The sequence below is a fragment of the Equus asinus genome, chromosome 13, assembly GCF_041296235.1.
Source record: "Equus asinus isolate D_3611 breed Donkey chromosome 13, EquAss-T2T_v2, whole genome shotgun sequence".
Lineage (NCBI taxonomy): Eukaryota > Metazoa > Chordata > Mammalia > Perissodactyla > Equidae > Equus > Equus asinus.
The window spans coordinates 47,597,333-47,624,222 of NC_091802.1; the positions used below are offsets into that span (position 1 = coordinate 47,597,333).

Sequence of the window (26,890 nt, forward strand, 5' to 3'; positions counted from 1 at the left end):
CAGTTCTCTGGGTTTCCTACACAGGTCTGCACACAGGGGTTCGGGAGGGTGACTGGCCCATACACAGATCTTCAGTCAATCCCTCTTTTCCTTCTCTCTTCCCCTCTATTGTATTTTGGAATCTCTGGGTTGGAGGCTCTTTGGGGTTCTACTGGTCACCTCTGCTGAAGAGCCCTCTAGAAGGAGTCAGGGCTGTGGCTCGCCTGGCTCTGGCTTCATCAGTTGATCCTCTTCCACCGTCTGTCTTTTTTTAAATTTATTAAATTAAATTAATTAATTTTGGTGAGGAAGATTGGCCCTGAGCTAACATCCGTGCCCATCTTCCTCTATTTTGTATGTGGGATGCCGCCACGGCATGGCTTGACGAGCAGTGTGTAGGTCAGCCCAGGATCCAAACCTGCAAACCCTGGGCTGCTGAAGCAGAGCACACAAACTTCACCACTACACCACCAGGCTGGCCCCCTCCACCTCCTTTCTGCATTCTGGAATCTGTTGAAATCTCATCAGCTAACTAACTTCTACCAAATTCTTTTCACTACTCTGAGTTTATTCCTTTATTACTATTTTCCTGGAGACTCTGTCATATTCAGTAAGTCCTCTTCCATTTTCAGTTTCATAGCTAACAGTTTAAGAGGGGATGTTAAAACTGGGAAAATTTGAGAGCTTTTGGAAAGGTTCTTGGTTCTTGGTCTACAGCTTGCCTGCCCACCTCCCTGCCCGTAGTTTCTGATTCCCTTGCTGAGAAGGTAACTGGCCGCTTCAGCTGGGCTGGCCCTTCGCTTTCAGTTTACGTAAGCTGAGTTCAGAAGGCGACTCTTGATGTACTTCGCTACAGGAGAAGGAGACACACAAACACCCTACAGATTCTCCTCAGAGGAAAATTCCTAGGCAGAGCATCAATTCTCCCACTTTGGTATTTAGAGTTCCTTGGAGTTTACTGGCTAATACAGATGCCCAGGTCCCACCCTAGCCAAGATCTACCCAATCGGAATATCTGGGATGGTCAACTTGCAGGCTGGTGGATGGGGGATGGTAAGTAATGAGTCTCAGGGGCTGCAGAGTGGTGGCAGCCTCATAGGAAAGAAAACAAGCCGTTGAAAGGAAGAAAGTCATGGGCTTGAGAAGTGGGGCTGAGGTTCAGAAACAGAAGGCAAGGAGTTCACAGTACCTGAATATTACACAAAGCTGCTCAATGCTTTTATGTTATTAGAGGTTCAAAGAAAAAGTCTGTGGACTTAAAGTCTAGTTTGCCCACAGAAAAATAAAATGCTTATGATTTCAAAGATATAACAAACGCAAACTAAGGAGAAAGTGCTTAAATCCTCCCTTCATGGTCTTCCCCTTACTCGACCCTACAGGACAGTCATTCTTACACTTCTGTAAACTTACCGAGAGCAAGACCTGTCTTACTATCTTTGTATGTGCCCAGTGGCGTTTAAGACAGCATCTTACATTCTGTAAGCATTTGATAAATGCATTTTTGAATTTTAAAAAATGACTTTAATTTTAAGCAGATCACAAACTTAGCAATTTCTCATTATTGAGTCTGTCCACTTGTCCTTGGCAATATATCATAATGCTAGAGACTTGATTTTTTTTTTTTCCTTCTTCTTCTCCCCAAAGCCCCCCTGGTATACAGTTGTGTGTTCTAGTTGTGAGTGCCTCTGGTTGTGCTACGTGGGACACCACCTCAGCATGGCCTGATGAGCGGTGCCATGTCCACGCCAGGGATCCAAACCAGTGAAACCCTGGGCCACCGAAGTGGAGCGCGTGAACTCAACCACTCGGCCATGGGGCTGGCCTCATTGATTGTTTTTTTTTAAGGTTCTGGTTTTAAGGTTCAAATTTACCATAAACTGCATTGACTGATTCCTTAGGACAGTATCAAGAGTTTGAGGAGTTGAATTAATTCAGAACACTGAACACATGTGCTCACCTGCTAGCCTTGAATCCTTTCAATTTCTGTACAAAGAATGATTCAAGAACTTCTGCGCACTGGTAAAAAGGGGAGTCACTTGGATTGTAGTAACGACAGTTATCAAAAATTTTGGTCATATCTGCTACAAATTCTGTCAGCTTTTCATAATATCGTCTTTGTACTCTTTCTTCCATGGTGGCAAGGTCTTAAAAACACAAAATGTAAAACATTTTCAAAGTTTTAAGATTGTTCCGGTGTGAATGCTGCCCACAGTTTTCACTAACAAGAACATATATTTCCTGCCCAAGCAGTCCTGGAACCAAGCTGGTTCACCATTGGAGGCTACGTAGCAATTCATAAAGGAAATGGGAGCACTTTTCCCAACTTTGTTTTTCCCTGGGGGTCTAAAACATAAATCTTGGCTCCTGTTAAGAAGGTTCTTTTACCTTCAGTTAACTACAGAGAACAGCTCCTTATTCAACTGGTTTGAAATACAGGAAACTACACCAACATGATCAATACATATCAAAGTATACAGTACATTTTCACATGCAAACAACTAATTAAGTATATTATATGTACAAAGAGAAGGAGGGAGTCCAGAGTTAAGAATATCTCCATGGTTTTGTGATCCTTTAATAACATCATTTTGTTTTCTTTCTTTTTATTGTTCCCTTATATTGGTGACAAGTGATACTGATTTACCACTTATGATGGTAATGATGTAAACTGTCTACTTAAATTTAAGGGAACAATATGAGCCGATATGAATAAAAATATTAGTATGTAACAGTCCAGGTGGTATGCAAAAATGACAAAAATCATCAGGGTGGCACACACGTAGCTGGTCTGGAATATACTGAGCTAACTCCACCTGAAATAGCATGCGGGCCCAGGAGAAAGCTGTGTTTGAAGAAAAATTCTATAAACAATTTTACATAAAAATCCAGGAGAGTAAAAGGCCTGTGATCTCAAATCAATCTAGGATTGATAGATAACACAATTCCAAACTAAATCTCAACAATTACTTTAGAATTTGAGAAAAGAATTTTAAGTTCATCCAGAAAATAAAAGTTCAAGAATATCTAAGAAACATTTGAAAAATAAAACTAATGGAAAGGGCTGGCCCGGTGGCACAGTGGTTAACTGGGCACGTTCTGCTCCACCAGCCCAGGGTTCGCCGGTTCAGATACCAGGTGTGGACATGGTATCACTTGTCAAGCCATGCTGTGGCAGGCATCCCACGTATAAAGTGGAGGAAGATGGACACGGATGTTAGCTCAGGGCCAGTCTTCCTCAGCAAAAAGAGGAGGATTGGCAGCAGATGTTAGCTCAGGGTTAATCTTCCTCAAAAAAAAACAAAACAAAAAAACCCCAAAAGACCCCAACAACTAATGGGAAAGAACTTAATCTATCAGACATTAAAAAACAGTATAAAGCTGTGATAATGAAAAGTGTGGCATTATGCAGGACGACACAAACATTAATGGAATTCACACTAGGAGCAGACCTAACTGCGTTTGGCATACGAATTTCACGTATGTCGAGGACGTCATTTCCAATAAGCAGAGAAGGGAAGAATTCTTCAATAAATTGCCTACATACCTGAAGAAAAAATTCTACCTCACACTATACACCAAAATAATTCCAGGTGGATAAAAATTTAAGGTCAAAAATTAAACCCATAGAAAATACTAAAAGATATAACATTGTGAATGTAATTAATCACTGAATATAAAAGTATAAACATAGTTAAAACAGCACATTTTATGTTCTATATATTTTAACACACATACACAAGCACACGTGCACGCGCACACCGGTCTCTGACAGTTCCAGTTTACAAAGGCGGGGGGAAATGTGTCAACAAGAACAACTGCACAAATGCATCTCGCCTGATTCGAGTCCAAGTGAGACTTGCGCACATCTATTCTGCACAGACTATGTGAGCCGTACAGGGAAGAGCGAATGCTTCACCCATCACACGACCGTGTTGTCGTCCTCACACTTGCGTTCTGAGGACTTACTGCCTGACTAATTTAACAAAGTACGCGAGCAGGGCTGGGACAGCCTGGGATTCCAACTTACTTAGGCTTCCCTGAGAAAAGAAAGCACTAGGAGAACATAGAGCTGAGTGTTTATACATCTAAAAGCACGACTCCAAAGGCAGAATTCATAAAAAGTAATAGATAACCCAAAATGTTAAAAACTATCATATGCCCAAAAAGAAGAATCACTATAAAACTTTTAAATGTCATTAGTATATAGGGGCTGGCCCCGTGGCCGAGTGGTTAAGTTCGCGCGCTCCGCTGCAGGCGGCCCAGTGTTTCCTCGGTTCGAATCCTGGGCGCGGACATGGCACTGCTCATCAAACCACGCTGAGGCAGCGTCCCACATGCCACAACTACAAGGACCCACAACGAAGAATATACAACTGTGTACTGGGGGGCTTTGGGGAGAAAAAATAAAATAAAATCTTTTAAAAAAAAAAATGTCATTAGTATATAAACAGCCCTTAGTAACACTGACAATAATATGAATATCCTAAGAGAAAAATGGGCAGAATACATAAATAGGAAATTCACATAGAAAAAGTTCAAACAGCACATTCATCACTGGTTATCAAAATCACACAAAACCAAAGAACTACTTTCCTTGTCCAAATTAGCAGAAATTAAAAATTATAACATCAGCCTATTAACAGAGGTTACCTCTGAGGGGGAGATGAGAGTGGCAGTAAACGTTACATTTTATTCTCCACACCTCTGTAATATCTGCATTTGTACACCAAACATATTATCGATTGACTGAGGAAGATTAGCCCTGAGCTAACATCTGCCACCAATCCTTCTCTTTTTGCTGAGGAAGACTGGCCCTGAGCTAACATCCATGCCCATCTTCCTCTCTTTTATGTGGGACGCCTACCACAGCATCGCTTGACAAGTGGTATGTAGGTCTGCACCCAGGATCAGAACCGAGGAACCCTGGCCACTGAAGTGGAGCACGTGAACCTGACCACTATGCCACTGGGCCAGCCCCCAAATATATTATTTTAAAATAAATACTTTCAAAGAATAAAATTTCCCCTCAAAAGACTGATAATACTCACTGTTTTCAAGAGTGCAGAGAGAAGGCTACAGATATACACTATTAGAGGAAACTGGTTCAGTTTGCTGAAGTACAATCAGAAAATAGTTATCAAAAGCCTAGGGGCGGGCCTGGTGGCGCAGAGGTTAAGTGCGCATATTCTGCTTTGGCAGCCTGGGGTGCGCCGGTTCAGATCCCGGGTGCGGACATGGCACCGCTTGGCAAGCCATGCTGTAGGCGTCCCACATAGAAAGTAGAGGAAGATGGGCATGGATGTTAGCTCAGGGCCAGTCTTCCTCAGCAAAAAGAGGAGGATTGGGGGCAGTTAGCTCAGGGCTAATCTTCCTCAAAAAAAAAAAAAAAACCAAAAAGTACACACAACTTTTCACCCAGAAATTCTAATTCTAGGAATTTTTCTAAGAAAACAAACAAACACAGGCAGGTGTACATACAAAGATGTTCACAGAAGTGTTGTTTATAGGGATGATTAAATTATCTTAATTTCATACAATTAAAAATGATGTAGGCTATACCACAGCTGATGTGAAAAAGGTACTGACGAGTTTACAGTGTTATAAAATATGGTAACTATAACCCTATTTCTGTTTAAGAAAATAAAAGCTGCTGATCTTGTTGGCTCCCTCAGACCTCCCAAAGAAGCAACTATTTTCAATTTAGGCTCTCTCTCTCCAGACATTTTCTATGCATTTCTAAACACATTTATGCTCCCTTAGAAAATACGTAATTGTTCACTGCTTAAAACCTAGGTATTGTTCTGTAACTTTCATTTGTCTTTCGACAATGTGCCTTGGACGCTGGACATCTGTATTATCTTTATGTACATATCTATAAAAGATGATGTTTATCTTTGTGGTATTAAAAAATAAAAAAAGAAAAACAATCCAGCTCTTTAAGAATTTTCGTTAAATAAGTTAAGCTATATTCAATTTACAGACTATACAAAGCCATTAAAATCATGTTACTCAAGATTAACGACACAGGAAGATGTCTGCCAGACAGATCATTATATAATCTCAATTTTAACATTAACACACACATGAACACATCAAAACATATGAGATTCAGCGTGGAAAAGATGAAAGGTGCATTTTATCTTTCTTGTTTTTCCCCTTTATTTCCTACAATTAACTTGTGTTGTTTCTAGAAGCAGAATTATCTGTCTACTTAAACAAACACTCCCAGGTGCTTTCCAAAGGAGATATTTGTTTGTTTATTTTTCAAGGACAGTTTTAACTAAGTCCTCATTTCTCTCTTCTTCATGTTTCATTCTCTTCAAAGTTGCCAAACACAAACCCTTTCTATTTTTTTCAAAAAAATTTTTAATTGAGATATAACTGACAAAGAACATTGCATCAGTTTTAGTGTACGTGATTTGATATATGTATATATTGCAAAATGATCACCACAATAAGTTTAGTTAACATTCATCACCACACAGTTACAATTTTTTTCCTTGTGATGAGAACTTTTAGGATCTACTCTCTTAGCAACTTTTAAATAGACAATAAAACCTTTTCCACTTAAAAAATGCTTAGCTGGCTTTTAGAATACTTCTTTTGTTAGATGGAGCTAATCCTTTGGCAATTTTGGAAGCTTTTATCTATGTTTTATTTTTTAATTAATTTTTTTGGTGAGGAAGACTGGCCCTGAGCTAACATCTGTTGCCAATCTTCGTCTTTTTGCTTGAGGAAGAGTGTTGCTGAGCTAACATCTGTGCCAGTCTTCCTCTATTTTCTATGTGGCATGCTGTTACAGCATTGCTCAATGAGTGCTGCGTAGGTATGCGTCTGGGATCCGACCCTGTGAACCCAGGGCTGCCAGAGCGAATTGCATGAACTTAACCACTATGCTACCAGGCTGGCCCTATGTTTTAATTTTTTTTTTTTTCCTGAGGAAGATTACCCCTGAGCTAACATTTGTTGCCAATCTTCTGCCACTTTATATGTGGGTCGCTGCCACAGCATGGCTGTCCAGTGGTGTAGGTCCGTGCCTGGGATCCAAACCCACGAAGCCAAGCTGCCAAAGCAGAGTGCGCCAAACTTAACCACTACACCATGGGGCCAGCCCCTGTTTTAATTTTTACAATTCCTTTTGCAGATAAACTATTTTTAACATAATCATCTATAGCTGTTCATCTTAATACAATCAGTTATAGCTGTTATTTATTACATTTTTTTATGGGAAATGAGGCTACAGTCTCTTGGATCTCTACCATGGGTCCATCAAATTTGCTCTCCTTCAGGAAAAGATGAGGAAGAGGAGACAGCGAAGCAGAAACTCAGAGAGACACATCCCAACTCATTCGATGATTTCATTCATTCTTTAAATAGCTGTATAATACTCTGCTTATATATCATTTGATTTAGCTATTCCTTATTGATGGCTATTTATTTCATTTCCAGCATTTTTGCAATTATAAACAGTGCTGTGATGAATGACATATTTGTAAATCTTAAGAAATGAAATTGCTGGGTCCATGGGGTAGGCACATTAAAACTTTAATACACACTCTCAATTTACTGTACAAGTTACCTTGCCAATTTATACTCCCACCAGCCTTGCTCAACATATCCTCATGATTTATCAATTTTATGGATGATAAATGAAATATCTGCTGAGACTTCCAAAAAAACTCCATATTCAACTCAAGTACTTACCCATAGGTTCCTTAATAACACCGTAATAATCTGGTGCATCATTAGGATCCACTGGTTCAAGAAAAGGCCAGGCCATCTTATGGGCCTATGATGAAAAAAAACCTCACATTATCGTCAGGTGGAAAAATTAATTTCATTTAAATTTCCTATTTGTGTTACTGTATCAATCAACCCTTAAACCCCAAAAGTCAGTTTTAAACTTGACAGATGAAATCATATGTAGATTATTTTTGCTCTATCACAAATTATCTCAGATGAGCATACTTTGTAATAATGGTCCTCAATGGGTGGTCTGAGGGTCTTGGTGTGGGGGCGTGGAGCACTAGCTTAGGAGTCAAGAAATCTATACTCTGGTCCCTGCATGACAACCTGTCAAATGACTGATGCTGGCTTTGCAATCACATCTGTAAAACTGGGGCGGGATGTCTTCAAAGTGTGGAATGGTTACCATCGCCAGCTAACGAGGTGGCAGAGATGTGTTGTCAAATACTATTCAACCACAGAGTGAGACTATTCTCTTTCCAGTTCTTTCAGTTCTTCTGATCATGATTACAAGAGGACAAAGTGTCAGTGTAGCTGTCTTATGTCTTGACCCCAGCTCTAACATTGCTGGTCTTGTAAGCCATCCCCATCTCCTTTTCATTTTTAATAAGGGAGGGAAGGCTCTGGCTCAAAGCCTTCAACAAGCAGTGCATCTTACTAGAATTTAATCAAACTGCTTTTTAATCTATGGTGGTGAGATAAAAGTTAAAAATAAAATTTAGGTTAAAAAAGTGAGTCATTTTAAATACGAGTGTCAGATAAAGAACAGTTGAGCTAGTGTGTGGATACGGTGAACCTCATGACACTGGCATGCAAAGGACTGAAATCTGTGGAGCACTTCACTGGACTAGCTGGGAGTCAGTAAATAATCAGGTACTCTAAAATAGCAAAGTTCAAACCCAAGAAGTGTTTCCAAAGTCACGCTGGTTGGTTTCACCTTCAAACGTTGTGCAGAGCGGCTGCTCACCTGTAAAGAACGTAGCACCCTCTTCAAACCCTCATAGTCTTTCTCCGTTAGTGGCGTGAGCACTGTCATGGCATCCTCTGTTGACTGGCACTGTGGACAGACATACTCATCAATGAGCTCTGCCTCACTTTGCAAGATGCCAACGCAGCGCCCATGGTACCAATTCTGACACCGATCACAGCCAATATAAAATCTGCAAGGTCCGAAATGGAAATGTGAGTTTAAAACAGTTGGGATCACATTACTTATAATTTACTTTTAAAAAGTAATAAAACATGCACCTGAAAATATTCTAACCCTGGGATATAAAACAGTTTTAGTATTATAATTATTTTAATACTTTTGAAGATTGACAGCAACATGTTAATTTAGTATTTCTAATGTTAAGGACAAGCATTAAAAGTTTAATAACACTGTGTAATATTGGAAAACCAATATGAAGAAAAATGTAAAACATTTAATTAACTTTAAAGCTCAAAACAAAAAACCAAAAATCTTTCAACTAGTACTGTATCAAATGGGAAGCGGATATTGGCCACCCAACCAGGAGTTCAAAATCCTACGAGCTAATAACAGAGTCTCAGAGCTTGTACTCAAATTAGTGTTTTTCTAACCTTCAATAAAGCACCATTTCAAACACTGATAAAGTCCAAACAAGTCAGGCTATTTTAATCTCATTAATCTCTACGTTACATATTGAAGAATCAAGTCTACCATTAAACCATATTTTTCCTAATGCATCTCAAACATTCACTATGAAACAACATAAATTTTGAAGGGAGGTAAAGAGAGAAGAAGAGAAAAAAAATTGGAAAGGAATTTGTAATGTAAGTGTATAATATATGCAGAAAAATATCTTGCTTTTTATTTTAAAATAAAGAAGTAACCAGTCAGAGCAGTTTGGCTTCCTAAATTATTACATATGATGCTCTTATCAGAACTCACTGTGACTCATCATAAGGTGTTCTGCAGATACAGTACAATTCCTCACTGCTGCCCTCTTGTGCCCGTTTACAATCATTACAGATGTACACATCCATTTTCTTAGCCTCCTTTTCTGTGATGCCAACACATTCTCCATGATACCAGTTAGTACAAAGATCACAGCCAATATAGAACCTAAAAGCATTCACAATGAAAATGACAATGTAATTGTCATTTTGAGCTGCATGGTACTTAAATCTCTCTTCCCTGCTCTGATTCACTTTCTTATAGGATAACTTTCTGCAATGAGTCAACTAGACATCCTGAATCCAGCCATTCTACTCCTGGTAAACTACAGCATCGGACACTGTATCAAGTGTGGAAACATAAAGTCACTCACATCGATTTCAACAAAAACACTGTTTAGTGAAATATGGGTCTTTAAAAACATACTGGAATTTGAAAAAATAAACAACACACTGATGGTAATGTCTCCCTCTTAATGAATGTGTGTAAAACTGTAACAGGCACAAAAACCAAAGCCAAAGAATCAAAGACTTACATCTGTCAAACCTATGCCACAGAAGCCATTTCAAAATCAGGGCTATTTCTTAGATAGGTTTGAAAATGTATCTCACAGTTTAAATTTGAAAACAAAGCAAAGCGCAAACACCAAGGAGAAGTTACACTACAAGGAACATGCAGGCCAGCCAGGTGTAGAGGATAAATAAAAGGTCAAAATATGACGTGAAGAAGAAAACCAAGAAGGGTACATGTAGGCATTCATTTTCTACCAAACTTTCTAAATAAACATTGGAATTGAATCTAATTATAACAGATCATGACGTGGGCCAGCGCTTCAGTTAACATAAGGTGTGTGACAATGTGGAGAGTGGTGAGGTTAATTAACTGGTAAGGAACTACTTCAATTCAAAACCAGGGATGTGCAGTGTCGAGGGTGATATAATAGTTATCCAAAACAGCGAAACTTTCTACAGTGCTGGGCAAGGTGGGGCTGCATGAGTGTGTGACTGTGGGTGCTCACATATAGTTAACCCTCAAGGTTTTTGGAATATAAGATCCCAAATGACAAAATGAGAAGTATCTCTACAGCCAACACCTAGTGCATCTCCAAGTGTTGACAGGTGCTGTGTAGGAACGCAGGAACCACGGGGAACCAGCCCGCCGTGCTGATACCACTGGCTCTACCAAGGTGCTTCCTGATAGATTCGCCTACAGGAATGGAAGCAGTTCTCAAGCTTCCAACTGAGCTGCTTTACGCACATCAAGGAATACCACACGATTGTGTGGTTTATCCTACCACCAGTAACTTTTTCTTTTGAACACTGACTCTTGCATGATTTTCACTGCCACAGGTGGGGGCCTTTCAGGTGCTTTGTATGTTGCCTTCACCAGATGGTGGGCTGCATGTTCTGGAAGTAAGCTCAGGACTTGAATTTCAAGTTTTAGTCACTGTCACCAGATTTCCAAACCAGCCTAATTTGGTACAAGAGATTACAAAATACTCCCTAAAAAACACTAACTCATCCCAACTAGAACAGGGAGTAAATGAACCTGGCACACTGAAATGTTAACGACAAACTCAAAAATATGAAATATCCACAAAATAATGAGGCACTCTCAATAGAATGAGCACACGTACATATGTGCCTCATTTTACGCAACTCAGGTATTACACAAAAGTTGTGTGTGAAATGAATTTCTGTGATCTGAGTATTTTAAATGGGCCAAAGAAGCCTTGTTATTTAAAGAAATTCCATAAGCAGATCTTTTGTGAAGAAAGTAAATCATGTTCTATAAATCATTTACAATATTTTGCTTAAAGGGAGGCACACTTGTATTAGACTCAGGGAAAAATCAACTAATGAGGTTCCACTTTCTACATTATATATAATTTCCAATAAATACAGACAATGAAAAGTGAAGATGCCTAAACTGATGTGTGTTTAATTCCACACACACAGCTGTATCTACCAACAAAAAGTTTTGCTCTCGCACTTGAAAGAGATTCTAATGTGAATAGCACCATCAACACAGCTGCAATGTTGCAACTTAAACGCCACTGAAGAGACCACGATTTTATTTTATAAATTGATTAGGCATCTACTTAAGATAGAATTGAGCATTCCTAATTCTACGTGATCATATTTTTTAGCACAATCAAAATAAACATTCTAGTACTGCAAAAATACTGTGGTTAAAATTTTTTTTAATTGTAATTAATTTTGGCTTTAAAAAGCTGGCCTACATTTAAATTCTCAAAATGGAAGCTAAATACTTAGTTGAATGATAATGATAAAAAAAAGAAATTACATTTATGGATTAGGGTCTTTAAAATCTTGTATATATTACCAAATACAAGTCACAACTGTCAAAAACAGCTTCTAGCTGCCGTGCTCATAAAATTTTTGAGTGTCATACTTGAGGAATGGGTGAAAGGAATACTTTTTGTTCCCAATAAGGAAGTGGTAAGTTTGGCAAAAATAATATTAAGTTACAGTACTCTAATACAAAAAACATAGGATTGCTTAGAATTAAACAATAAAAAAACAAAACCACTCAAACTCAAAACCTTTTGACCATTCATATTCAGTCGCTAGGATTTAATGTGAACAGATTCCAGAAAGGATACTCTCAACTTTGGGCAGTGACGGTTAATACACCTCCTCTCCAGACAGCACTACTGATTGATTTGGAGTTAATCCAGAGAGAAGAGGAGAAAGCAAAGGAGCAACAGAAAGCTTGCTTTTGACAGAAAAGAATATGATGAAGGACAAACATGAATCATGAACGCGTGAAATAAAATTTTACTTTTCTAGTGTCAAGAATATCAGATGCAAGACTATAGATGAAATATTATCTTACTTTTAACTATTTTCATTTACATTGCTACCAATATACTCATTTTCTTCAAAACTGGAAATTTAACAGCTAAACTTTTAAGAAAATAAACTAGAGCTCTGAAAGATCTACTCACTTAGATTCGTCATAAGGCGTCTTACAGATACAGTAAAGCTTTGTGTCTTTCTTAGTTTCCTTTGAGGTAGTAGAGATCATTTTCTTCTTCTTGCACTTGGAGCTTGAGTCTCTTTCCTCTTCTCGCTTCCTCTTCTGGGAAGCTGCAGGCAGCGTGGCCGTGGCCGTGGCCGTGGCCAGCGGGCCCGAGTGCTGTGGGGGAGGAGGAGGTGGAGGCGGAGGTGAAGGTGGAGGGGCTGGAGGTGCAGGTGGCGCTGCAGGGGGGGTGGCAGCTACTGCTGTGGCCTGCACCATGTCTTTTTCTTTCTTAATTTTCAGGTCTCTCTTGAGCTCCTCCTGTTGTCAATTAAAGACAATATGAGTCTGTCATTTGACTTATGTAAATGCACGATCTGGGCAGAGGATATTACAATACCTCCCCCCTTGTCAAAATGGCTCCACGGTTCAGCCTAATGTGAGAGTTTTCCTAATTCCAAACCAGACTGCTCTTACTATACCCTAAACCCAATTAAAACAACTAGAAATAGAAAATGAAGATTACAAAACAACTAGAAAGCTGCTAGTTATCTTCAAAGGAGATGTGACAGAAAGATGACCAAATGTCTAAAAAGAACGTCCCCTCCCAGCCTGCCCTTGTCGTGGTGATTTCAGGTGCTGCTCAGGATGACTTCAACGGTCCTCACTCACCGGCTGCTTTCTTCTGGCCGCTCTCCTTCTGTGTCCTTAGAGTGAGACCGAGCATGAACTGAACATCATACTGAAATGTGGTCTGACCAGCCCAGAGCAGAATGGGAGACAGCCTGGCCTTTTTGCATAATAATGCTCCTATGTCTAGAATTTAAGACTGTGGGGAGAGCTATTTTCTCAATACAGATTTTGCCATAAATTAAGATACTTACTTTTTTCCACATGAAATACTTTATAGACACGTTTCTGCTACCTAGTGCTACAACTTACTGTTAGAAATGATGATTAAAGCGAACTGTATTCCCCTAGAGAAAAACCATTGTGATTGGCACCTATGAACAAACAGTGTAAACAAACCACAGCCAAGACCAAGGCCTTAAATATCACAAACATTCTCACAAGGAAGCCTGAATGGTCCTGGTTTAATGACTTTATTTTCTCTATCTAGAGTCTAGATAGTCTTGCAAGTGAGAAGACAAGTTCTGTAGACTATTCAATAGCGTTTCTCCGTTTAACAAGAAACTCTGAACTTTTTCCTCAGGAAGAAAGTAAATCTCGAGTTTCATTTTCCTAATTAATATGTGTTTATAACATAATGAGAAGGATTTTAGGAAAATCAAGATCATGAGGACTGTATACTGGGTACACACTTTGATCCTCCCTTTAAGAACATACCAACGACAGTTAAACACAAAAAAGAGAGGCGGGTGGCTGGCCCCGTGGCTGAGTGGTTAAGTTCATGCGTTCCGCTGCAGGTTGCCCAGTGTTTCTTTGGTTCGAATCCTGGGTGCGGACATGGCACTGCTCATTTAAACTACGCTGAGGCAGCGTCCCACATGCCACAACTAGAAGGACCCACAACGAAGAATATACAACTATGTACCGGGGGGCTTTAGGGAGAAAGAGGAAAAAAAAAATAAAATCTTTAAAAAAAAAAAAAAGGGGCCGGCCCTGTGGCCGAGGGGTTAAGTTCACGTGCTCTGCATCAGTGGCCCAGAGTTTCACCGTTTGGATCCTGGGCACAGACATGGCCCTGCTCGTCAGGCCACACTGAGGCAGCGCCCCACATGCCACAACTAGAGTCACTCACAACTAGAATATACAACAATGTACGGCTGGTGGGGGGCCTTTGGGGAGAAGAAGAAGGGGGAAAAAAACACATTGGCAACAGATGTTAGCACAGGTGCCAATCGTAAGGAAAAAAAAGAGAAAACTGAAAACACACAGTCACACTTGAACAAGATATAAATATTTCTATGGAGCAGAAACACAACACGGAAAGGGGCAAAAGCTGCAGGTCTCCAGGGCTCCAGATGCAGAGCTAGAAAGTGGTGGCCCCACAACAGTAACAGTTTCTGTGGGAGAAAGGGACTCATGCTTCGTGTGAGCCGGGCAACAGGAGCAGGCTCCCTGCCTGACGTTAAGGCTGGCTGGGCTACACGGGGCTTCAAGAGAGGAAACAGGAACAAAACCCCCCTCACTTAAAATACCAAATGCAAAACACGCAATGTGAAAAAAGACAACCAACAAAATCAATAACTGAATCTGAATTCACTCCAAATGAAATTAACTGTATAGAACAATTTGACAAAAACTTTATAACATATATGTTTGAGATATTCAAAGAGATAAATGAAGGTCTAAGTTCTATTAGAAAATGAGTAAGAAATTTTTCAAAAAGACAAGCAGAAGGGGAGGGAGGAAGGATGAAGAGGTGGAACACAGGATATTCTTAGGGCAGTGAAACTATACTGTATGATGCTGTAACGATTAGATTCTGTATTTTGTATGTAACGTGGATGTAGGACACTATGCATTTGTCAAACATCTAGAACTGTATTACACACAAGAGTGAAACAATGTAAACTACGGACTTTAGTTAGTAACAATGTATCAATATGGCTCATAGATTGTAACAAATGTGCCACATTAATGCAAGATGTTAACAATAAGGGAAACTGTGTGGGGGAATATATGAGAACTCTACTTTTCTGCATAATTTTTCTAGAAATGTAAAACTAATCTAAAAAATAAAGTCTGTTAAAAAAAAGACAAGCAGAAATGACAACACATAGATATAAAGCACTAATCACATATCTTGAAAATAAAAAATAAAGTCATCATTAAGAATTATTTTTAAAACATGCTAGCATACATACATTTGAATGTTGTTCAAAGCAAATTATCTTAGCAATAAATTATACGACTTAAAATAATGCTGAACATTTTCTTAAAGTTTAATTTTCCTTTCTCATTACATAAGTAATACACTGTCAAAAAGAACAGATAACTGTACAATTTTATAGTAGTAATGACATTTTTTAACTAGCTGTGTAGTGTATTGAATGCAGAAAAATGTTCAGTATATGTTATCTCCAGTGTGATTCTGTTTTTGTATAAAATGTGTTTGTATATGAATACATACATTAAAAATAATATATATAAGACATATTCTAAAATTATTTTTAAATGATAATCTTTGGGGGGGTTGGATTTACAGATTATTTTTATTTGTTGGCCAAGGTAATTGCTTTGCAAGACATCTGAAAGCACATGTCCAATTTATTTATTTATATGTAAAAGACACACACTACAAATATTTCCTCACTCTGCAGAATATGAATGGGAACAGTATGTGACACACCTTAAATGTTAAATAAATACTTGTTAAGTGAATTGAATGGGTACAATTTAAGGAAATTTAAGGAAAAAAAGAGAAAACTGAAAACACACAGTCACACTTGAACAAGATATAAATATCCTAAATTATATATATTTTTATATATAATTTCCTAAATTATATATATTTTTCTGCAACCTGCATTTTTCAGTCAAGCATTTATCATTGAGAATTTCCCAAAAAAATTAAAAAGAAAAAAGCATCAATCCTACCCTCACCATTTTGTTAAAATGGCAGTCCACTGTGTGGACACTCCAAAATGTATTCAATCCACTGGTTCTCAGCTGAGGATGGTATGGGTGTGTTTGAAAATGTATGTGGAGGGGACAAGGTCATTTTTTTTGGTTGTTACAATGAAAGGGATGCTACTAGCACTTGGTACCCAGTGGTTAACTTCCTACAGTGTGTAAAAAACTGGCCTGTTGAAAGGGCCCAAAGTGCTCCTGTTGAGAAACGCTGATTACCAATCTCTTCTTCGTGGACTTTAGGCTGACTCCAAATTTTTGTTATTACTAAAGATTTATTATATGTCTTTGCCCAGATATCATACCTGATTGTTTCTTAGATGAATTTCTAGAAGTGAAATTATGAATCAGAGAGTATCCACATCTTAGAGTCTTTTGATACATACTGATGAAATGTTCTCTAGAAATAGATGGTATTTTCTCCAGAAAGACAGGATTTTCACTTCTTTCATTAATGTTTCATTAATTTCAGTAACGTTTATATGTTTACTGATATTTGGCATTTTAAAATTTGAATATTGCTTGTTTATGTGTTTTACACATTCTTCTACGAGAGTGTTCTTTTTTCTTTTCCTCAGTTTTTTTTTCCCTGCTTTAACTCCCCAAACCCCCTCTGTACATAGTTGTATATCTTAGCTGCAGGTCCTTCTAGTTGTTCCTTAATTTCTTATTTAAATTATACTTTTGAGGTATTAACTGACAAGTAAAATTGTAAGATATTTAAAGTGTACATTGTAGAGATTTGATGTACATATATATTGTGAAAGGATTCCCCTCATCTATTTAGTGTTCGTCTTTTTCTTGATTTAAGAGCTCTTCAGGGGCTGGCTCAGTGGCGCAGCAGTTAATTTCGCACATTTCGCTTCTTGGCAGCCCAGGGTTCGCGGGTTCGGATCCCAGGTGTGGACATGGGGCTGCTTGGCACGCCATGCTGTGGTAGGTGTCCCACATACAAAGTAGAGGAAGATGGGCATGGATGTTAGCTCAGGGCCAGTCTTCCTCAGCAAAAAGAGGAGGATTGGCAGTAGTTAGCTCAGGGCTAATCTTCCTCAAAAGAAAAAAAAACATGGGGGGGGGGCCAGCCCCATGGCCGAAAGGTTAAGTTCGCACCATCCACTTCTGGCGGCCCAGGGTTTTGCCAGTTTGAGTCCTGGGCACGGACATGGTGCTGCTTGTCAGGCCATGCTGAGGCGGCATCCCACATGCCACAACTAGAAGGACCCACAACTAAAAATACACAACTATGTACTGGGGGGCTTTGGGGAAAAAAAGGGAAAATAAAATTCTAAGAAAAAATTTTAAAAATCTTAAAAAAATAACAACAACAAAATAACAACAAAAAAAGAGCTCTTCAAATTTTAGAAATACTAATTCTACTTTAAGTGTTACAATTTTTTTTCTGTTATCTTTTTTTCAATGTTGTTTATGTATCTTTTCCTATACAAAATTTTTTCTCTTATGTCATCAAATCCATCTTTTCCCTTTGTGGCACCTGGAATTTGCTACACTTGGGAATGGTTTCCCCACAAGATTACAAAAATGACAACCATGTTTTCTTCTATTATTTTTGTAGTTTCCTTTTTTACATTAAATTTTTTGATCTAAAATGTATCTTCATTTGAGGTGGGAAGTGGTATTTTATATATTCTGTTGCTTCTGTGATCTGGCTCTTTTGTTTATTAGACCTTGACAACGGTGGTAGTCCCAATATTTATCTAGTTAAGTGACTACTTCACCAAATTCTCTCATAAATTTTAATAATTCTTCTTTTGGGGTTTTGATACAATAATCATCATACACAGTAACAATTTTATCTTCTTTTTTCTTTTCTTGGCTTAACACATTAGTTACAATTTCCAGAGATGTTAAATAATAAAGTTGCTTTTTGGCGTTGTTGTCTGGTTTCTGACTTTAGTGGGAAGATCTCTAACGTCTCAGAGTTATGTGTAATGGTTAGTGGGCTGATCAATATTTTCTGGATGTTTCTCATCTTCTTAAAACATACAAGACTCTTTTACGGATGCTTTAGATAGCCTACTTCTCTTTTAAAAAGCTGTTTAAATATGTATGAATAGATGTCATCTTCTATTTTCAACAAATTCCCCAAGCAAGCAGAAGATTAACTATGCCTGCAGGATCAGTTACAGATCAAGGAAGAAATCTGGTCTCATTTAATGGGCACACTTCGTTTTTCATTCTTTCAACATTATTTCACAGTTTCTCTGTCTACCTTTCTCATTAAACTTGGCTTCTAATAACTTTTAGAAAGACTATGTCATAGACAATAAAAGCTAATACCCAAGCAGGTTCTCACAGGTTTTAATCAATAGACTAACTTCTTAGAGATTACAATATACTAGTTTAGAGATTACAAAATACAGTTAAATACAAAATCTCTGTCTTGTTTCAAAAGACATATGTCCCACTGCTTTTTACTCTCTGTACAAAAATGTAAATTCTAGAAAACAAGCTGCAATTTTAAGCTTAACCAAAATTTCAAGGGAAAAAAGAATAAAACTAGACACTCAGCATAGGACACAGAAAGACAGGAAACACCGTCTCACCTGAACTTCGATCTGGAGATCCTTGTCCAGGAGGGCTCTCTTTTTCAGGATTTCGGCCTTGAGCTGCTCTTTGTGCTTGAAGAGCAGTGCAGAGAGCTTGGTGGCATTCTGCTTGCTACGTTTCTGTTCCACGCTCTCTTCGCGCTTCCGTTTTTTTGCTGCCTGTTTTTCTTCTTTATCTATCTTATCCAAAATATACTTCATCACTTGGTTACAGACAATCATTCTAGAGAGAAATATACAACCCATGTAATGCTGGGCATTTCACTCCAAAAGGCTTAAGACATGATTTTTCTATGTCTCTACAGTTGACAGACAGACTTTCTGACTGGAAAGCTCCAAAGAGTGATTCATACCAGTTATGGGCACCTCTCAGTGCCATGTGTTCTCCTTTAAGGAACTTCAAAATCAAGGTAAAAAATATACTCAGAACTCCCGTGTGTGTGCGCATGCTAAAGAGGAGAGACTGACAGACACTGAGACCCTTATTACGGGGTTATAAACAGCTCTCCCTACCTTTGATTCTCTTCTCGCTCAGCTGGAGTCATGGTCTTTTTCTGTTTTAAATGTTCTATTACAGCATTATGCTTCATCACCACCTTCAGGACAGAACAAAATCCAAAAGTGCATATTTTATGATGACTACAAGCTGGTATACAGATAACAGCAGTAGAGATCTGGGCATATGTATGTTTCTCAAAGAAACTGTAAGAATCGTATATCATAATACAAATAAAATTAGAGCTACTATATGGCCTGGGTGCTTACCAGGTACTGGGCGCTGTGCTAAGGAAGCACCCGACATTACCTCATTCATTCCCCATACCAACACTGAAAAGTAGGATAATTTTATAAATGAGACACTGTGACATAAAGAAATTAACTAACTTGTTTGAGATTAAGTAAGTTATACAGCTGTAATTTTAACCCAGCTATCATTCTCCAAAGGCCATGTTGTTAACATCACATTCTCTTCCTAGGCATTACTTTTAAAGATTTTCCCCCTTCATCCCGCCTTGTATAGAGACTAAAGACAGATATTGTAATAATTCTCAATTTACAGACCATCTAGTAGTAAAAGCTGGGTAATAATGAATTTTAAGATATTATATGTGACATCAATTTTATAAGAATATTACACCTTTAAAATCCTTTTGCTGTTTAAAAGGTGCTTCTAAAACAATATTGTGCTATAATCATGAAACTTGGTAAGAGACTAGATATGAAGTATTCCAACCACTAAAAAGAAACGATAATTATGTGATGTGATAGAGGTGCTAATTATTGCAACAACAGCAATATTACAATATATAAATGTATCAAATCAACGTATTGTACACCTTAAATTTACATGTTATATGTCAAATGTATTTTAATAGAAAATAAAAGAAAATAAATAGTGCTTCTACATACATAACCTCATTTAATCATTACAATAATCTTGTGTGGCCAGAAAGTGATGGCGTTTTAATGAGGGGAGGTGAGTGAGTTTCATGCACTGTAACGGGAAACCCAGGAACCGACTGCAGGTCTCATGATTGGGAACACTTGAAATCCACACTCAAACTCCTGACACGTGCTGAGTGGTGCACGCTGTAGATGTAAAAAACGTTTTCTCCGGTAATGCTACAGGATGTTATACTTGTTATACTTGTAACTTCATTTTAGGTAGAATAATTCTAACTCATCTAAATTGCCTTCACTAAGATGCTACTGTGCAATGCCACTTTTTATTTAAGCTATGGAATAATAGTATTTAAAACTCTCTTACCAAGGTGTGGCTAGAAATGCAAATGAGTTCAATCCGTCTATAATTTGCTTAGTCTTCATGCAAACTAAGGAACGACAACTGCAAATAAGAACTTTAAACAAATTGCTATGATGCCTGAGGTGGCTTTAAACTTAAACTTTCAAGTTTGGTACTAGTAATACTTAAACTCCTAACTTCATTCTTCTGATCTTAGTTCTCCCCAAATACAGGCAGTCTTTCTAATAAGCACTGGCTGTTTATATCCAACAAAGAGTTCCAAACCGTAGTGAGCCATTCAGTAATTTTTCGTTAATCTAGTGCTGCTTCTAAACGGAAACATCAGTGACTTTTGTCTCGTTTAGGAAATCTGACACAACCAAACGCTAAGTCTAACGCACAGCACAATAATTCAAGCTACTGAACATGCTGCTTTTACTTAATAACTTTACCTGTTTCTGAATGATTTCACTTTGATTAGAAGCTTGGAGGGTGTGTTCCCGCTTAATTTCTATCTGTTGCTGTTTCTTCTTTTGCTGCTGATCCCTGAGTTGCTGAACCCTTTGCAACTGCTCTTGCACACTGGCTGCCTGCACTGTAACCACATTCTGAATCTGGTGAGTCTGCACAGGACTGCTTTGCGGAATTTGAATAGGTAACTGCAGTTTGATCTGCTGGGGCACACCACCTTGCTGAGCCTGTATCTGAGCCACAACCTGCGACTGGATCTGAGAGAAAACCTGGACTTGTTGTTGCAGCTGAGGCACAGCAATGACTTGGGGCTGTGGCTGCTGTATTTGTAGCTGAGGACGGGATGGGGATGCAACAGTAACTTGACTTAACGTTTGTCCTGATGAAAGAGTTTGAGTTGAAGACTGTACCTGGGGTTGTGATTGTGGCTGGCCCTGGGAAGGTATCTGAAGAGATGTATGTGGCTGAATTGGAATCGGTTGTGAGGTTGTAGTCTGAACCTGGGATTGCTGTCCAGGAGACACTTGGGATGGAGTTGATGGACGTATTCGAGTCTGTGGTGGACTCTGGACGCGAGCAGGAGGCTGTCCTTGGACATTACTCTGAGGCTGACACTGTACTGCAACTTGGGGTTTGGATGGCTGTGCTTGGGGGGGCTGTGCTTCAGCAGGGACATGGGATGCAACAGCTGTCTGGGACTGAGCCTCAGGCTGAGTCTGAGCTTCGGGCTGAGCTGGGGACTGGGGCTGGGTTTGGGTTTGGGGCTGGGGCTGAGCTGAAGGCTGAGCAGTCTGTGGCTGGGCTTCTGGAGGACTCACACTTGGCGACTGAGCTGGTGGCTGGGTTTTGGCTTGTTGTACCTGTGTCGGGGGTGATAATTTACTCTGTTTTTGTTCACTTGTACCTGTGAAAAGGAAAGACCAAATATTTCTATTACTCTAGAACATAACACCACGGTTAAGGAAGAATTTGAAGGGGATTTTCTAAAGGTGAAAACTCTGCATTTCAGTATGGAAGATGAATGCCTTAGAAATACTCCATTTAGACGCACTTGGGTTAGGACGCTTCTAAACTGGGGAGTGTGGGTGCTGCTTTGTGGCCACCCTCTGCACACTCTGCTAACTCTCCAGAGGGCTGGCTGCCAAACCAAGGCACATCTCTGGAAATCGGCCAAGTCTTCTGGCCCAGGCTAATGACAACCCTTGTTTTTCTCCCACGGCATGGTGGCAGTTAGCGACAGCAACTTGCACTAAGAGGGTAACAAAGTGCTTCTGGACCTGCAGCTCTCAATTGCAGGTTATAAGCTGGAGACATCCACCCTCTGGGAGGTCACCTCCACGACTCAACCAGCGCCTACAAAGCTTGGCAAGGAGTAAGTGTGGGCATCGTGACCATGATAGCAACATTTTTTGCTGTCCCCCTCCAACCCTCCAATGTTCTTTATGGGGGGTAGTGGCGACAGAGAGTCTATAAGAACAAGAGATCTTGTCCAGATCTTCTGAGGCTGACTAGTCAGCTGTTAAGCTCATTGGCTTGAGGCATATCCTCCCAAAGATAAGCCCTCGTGCTCCTGTCCCCTCTGTTAGCCCAGCAACTTGTGGGAATAATATGCAGCCTTTACGATAAACCCCAAGTTCTACCTGCTGCTGTAGTCGAAACAGTGGTGGTGGTGGTGCTGGCTGTTGTGGCTGTTGTGGCCAACGGGGTAAAGAGGAATCGCTGAACAGTACCATTTGGCATGGCAGCTTGCATCAGTTGCTGTCCTGGACCAGGAAGTATAGTCACCCCTTGAGGTATCAACTGCAGCTGTCCAGTAGTTTGACCTTGTCCTTGAATTACTACTGTTAAACCTTGATTGCCACCCTATAGAAAAAACACACAATACAAAGTGTGCGAAGCATCAATCTATAAGTATACCATTCTTATGCTGAAAAGATCCTTTAATATGATGAAATAATATATTTGAATGTCTATGGAATGGTACTAGAGGAATTCAGATAAGCTAAAATAAGAATATTTATTTTAAAGGACTGATGTTTGGTAGAAAAAATATGAATAACCCAGAGTGCCAGTCTAAGCTCTCCAAATGGACAGCCAGGTCTCTGTCTACAAGTAGCATGACTCCTCCGCATCTACATTTCCCAATCTACAGAATAAGGGCATTATAGCGAACCACTAGGGTCTCCACAAAGTTCTGATTTTCAATTATCTTATATTCATATCATCTTACAATTTCCAAAGCATCTTTGTACATACTGCCTCATTGGATTAGCACAATGGACTTGTGACTCTGCGGAGAGGGAGAGAAAACATTACTATAATCTTATTACCAATTCAGAGACTCAGGCTAGACGTTCAAGTCCCCTGCCCAAAGGTAGAGACCAAGCTGAGGGTGAGATGAAATGAGGAACCCAGATCTCCTACTCTTGGTTTTTTCAGTATGTACCAAATTTCCTATGGAGTGTGTGTGGGTGCTAAAGTATAAAAAGCTTCGGGTTTTAGACATGGAATGCAAACACCAAGTCAGAAGGGTCACTAATGTCCAAATAGTTATCAAAATGGGGACTAGGAACTAAAAACTCCATAGGTACTGCATCTTCTTATTTATTACGTCCAGGACTTATTAATCCAGTCACCTTAGCTACCAGGAACATGGTGGAGAATTAGAAAACAAGAGTGAAAACAACCCTCCCCAAATTCCCAACAGCCGAAACTGATGCTACAGAGTCCGTGTACTATTACTCAGCTCCATATATCGTACTCACGAGTCCCTTACTCACTCTTGCTTTTCTAACATATTTTTTGTGCACATTCAAAAATACATAAAACACCAAGTATAGTTTAAAGAATAATTATAAAGTGAACATCCATAAAGCCAGCACTCAGGTCATCATTGCCAGTATCCAAGAAGCCCCCCATGTGACCTGCTCTGATCTTAATTCCCTTCCTTTCCCCTAGAGGTAACCACTATTCTCCGTGTTATGAGAACATCACAATTCTTCACAGTGCTACTACTTTTAGATGTATAGGGCCACAGGCTCACAACTTCAGGGGCACTGTCCAGAAAAACTATGATGGGAATGGGCCCCCTCCAAGGTGGGCAATGCAGCAGCCTTGTATCTCTACACAATACAGCTAGTTTTGCCTGTTTCTGAATTTGAAGCACATGAAAGCCTAATGTAAGTCTACTACCTGCTTCTAGGTTCAACACTGTAGTTCTGTGTGGCTGTAGTTTATTTCCATTGCTGTAGGAATATACTACCAATTTATTTACCTAATTGATTGCACACAGACATTTGGGTTGTTCCCAGTTTTTGACTCTTATGAACAATGCTGCTATGAATATTCACGTCCATTATCCTGGTGCTCACACGAACAAGAACTTCTCCAGGGAATACACCTAGAAGGAGAACTACTGGGACCTGGGGCACACGATCTTCAACTTTGCTAGATAATGTCTAGGAGTTTTCCAGAATGGCTAAACCAATTTATACTACTACCAGTTGTACATGAGAATTCATTCCGCTTCACGTCTTTGCTAACTCTTGATTTTGTCCAACATCTTAATTTATAACAATCTCTTACGTATATGATTTTAATATGCACTTCCCTTAGTACCAATAAAGTTCAGCAGTTTTTTGGATTTTTTGACATTTCAAGTTCCTCTGTCCTCATCAAGTTTGTATGCTCTTTTTTCTACTGAGCTATTGGATTTTTTTTCCTTCTTGATTAGTAGTAATTCTTCATTTATTCTGGATAATAGTCCTTGGTTGGTCGTATTTTTATCTTCTCTTATTCTTTTCACATTCTTTTATAATGTTTGATGAACTGAAGTTCTTATTTTTAATGTAGCTAAATTTGTAAATCTTTTTCTTTTACTGTTTTTTGTGTGTTTAAGGAAGCTTTTCCTACCCTAAGGTTATGAAGATTTTCTTCTACCTTATCTTTTGAAAGTATTATAGTTTTGCCCTTCACAGTTAGGACTTTTATCTTCCTGGAATTCAGTTTATGAGTGAGGCAGTGCTCCAATCTCATGGTTTCCCATACGCATTGTCCCAGCACCATTTACTGAAAAGTCTGTCCTTTCCTCAATAACCTGCAATGCCACCTCTATCATATAACAAACGTCCACAGAGGCATGAGTCACTTTCTCAACTCTCTACTTTTTGCTGGTCTATCTATCCTTGTGTCTGTACCTCACTGTATTAATTAGTGAAGCATTATATTAAGTTTTGATATTGGGTTATCACACAGGGCAAATCCTATTCTTGCAAAGTGATACAACTATTCTTGGTGTTATAGCTATTCCTGATCCTTTGCACTTCCATATCAAGTTTAAACATCAGCTTGTCAAGTTCTACAAAAACATCTCTTGGGATATTGATGGGAACTGCATTCCATCAACTGATTAGTATTGGAAGAAAGGATAACAATATTGAGTCTTGCAAGAAAGCTAAAGCTTAATGCATTCAAATTTTATTTTTCCCATGGAAATTGGCCAACTAATAAAATTTTGGTAGTTAAGATGTCACTGTTATAGCTCACCATCTAAGGAGTCTAGATAGTTGAGGTTTATTACATCCTTGTTTATGAAGTATTTTTGTTTGACTCTAGGAAGCAGCCATTTCTCAAAAAACGTACATTTTTAAACTTCTGAAAATAAGCACATTTTTAAACTTACAGGAAGAATCAATAAGATCACCTCTAATGTTAAAATGAAGTCACAGTACTTACGTGGCCCTGTGTTAACTGAGTGAGCTGAGCCATGGTAAGCTTCACCTGTCCTTGCTGGGGGCGAGGGGATGGTGAGCTCGAAGACTGCAGATTTGCAGTGGATGCTCCTGAAGTTAATCCTTTCTGTGCAGGTGCTGAGGAAACGGCATTCGGGGCAGAGATTGCCGTGGAAACGGGCTGCCCCCTAATGATCTGAGTCACCACTTGTTGAGGAGCCCCTATGCAAACAGCAAAACATTATGAATGCTTATACGCCCTTAGCAGTATTTTGAGTTGAAATATTGTTCAATACTTCAGACGAATGTATTCTTTTCAATTTTCAAAAAGACTTATGCGATGCCGACCACCCAAGGATGCATTCAGTCGTATACCCACACCCAAAGGACCACTGGGTTGTCAGTGAACCTGTTTTTCACTCAGCTCACTGACAACCATTCTCCAGCTCCTGCTATCTATAGTAGAGTAAAAAAACAATTAATATTCTCCCTATGATTCTAAAGCCAAATGACAATAGGGAAGACAGAAGAGAATATGTAAAACATGCCATTTATAAAGGCTTCCTTTCCTTAGGAATATCATATTAAAAATAAGATAATAATCTAACATACAATTAAGTCATATGAATTTTAAACAAAACACACAGAATCTGGAATATTCTGGGCCGATTACATTTATGAATCAGCTTTTCTTACTGCTATTTGCCAGGCAGTTTGGGAGAAGCAGGAGGCAAGGACCACTACATCCTCAATACCTGGGCAAAGTACTCACAGAATGCCTCCATAGTTATTGTTCAATAAATATCTACTGAAGGGGTAAAGTTTAATTGGAATGGCTCTACAGTCTTTTAAAAACTTCCATTTCTCATTTAACTTCCTGAAATTGGAGGAAAGGGCAGGTGGAATTTTTTCCCCTGTGCAATAGTTGCTAAGAGTAATTATTTGGCAGCTAATTTTAATTCACAATGCCCTAATTCATTAGTACTTAGTGAATAACATCACATTTCTGAAGTTTTGTATTTATTTCCTGTTTTTCCTTCTGTGAACATATCTGTATTTCTTTTAATGACTGATGTTTAATATTATTGCATATGTATGAAACTGAACCTATTTTGACATTTAGAATACTGTCTTTTTATCTTTTTAAAAATAA

General features: G+C 38.9%; 1 protein-coding gene across 28 annotated transcripts in view; it reads right to left on the reverse strand.

Annotated features, from left to right (window-relative positions):
- Positions 1-26,890, reverse strand: part of BPTF (bromodomain PHD finger transcription factor) — a 142,480-nt gene that overhangs the window by 5,268 nt on the left and 110,322 nt on the right. For 11 of the 28 annotated variants that reach the window (XM_070482098.1, XM_070482093.1, XM_070482092.1 and 8 more), the window contains 10 exons: positions 25,742-25,959; positions 22,648-22,870; positions 20,989-21,911; positions 19,306-19,388; positions 18,790-19,015; positions 12,615-12,949; positions 9,638-9,811; positions 8,693-8,885; positions 7,684-7,768; positions 1,937-2,123 (listed from right to left, as the gene is read on the reverse strand). In XM_070482098.1, coding sequence (XP_070338199.1) covers positions 1,937-2,123; positions 7,684-7,768; positions 8,693-8,885; positions 9,638-9,811; positions 12,615-12,949; positions 18,790-19,015; positions 19,306-19,388; positions 20,989-21,911; positions 22,648-22,870; positions 25,742-25,959 — 2,647 coding nt within the window. The remainder of the gene's footprint in view (positions 1-1,936; positions 2,124-7,683; positions 7,769-8,692; positions 8,886-9,637; positions 9,812-12,614; positions 12,950-18,789; positions 19,016-19,305; positions 19,389-20,988; positions 21,912-22,647; positions 22,871-25,741; positions 25,960-26,890) is intronic. The other 17 variants (XM_070482101.1, XM_070482099.1, XM_070482106.1 and 14 more) reach the window with 4 other exon arrangements.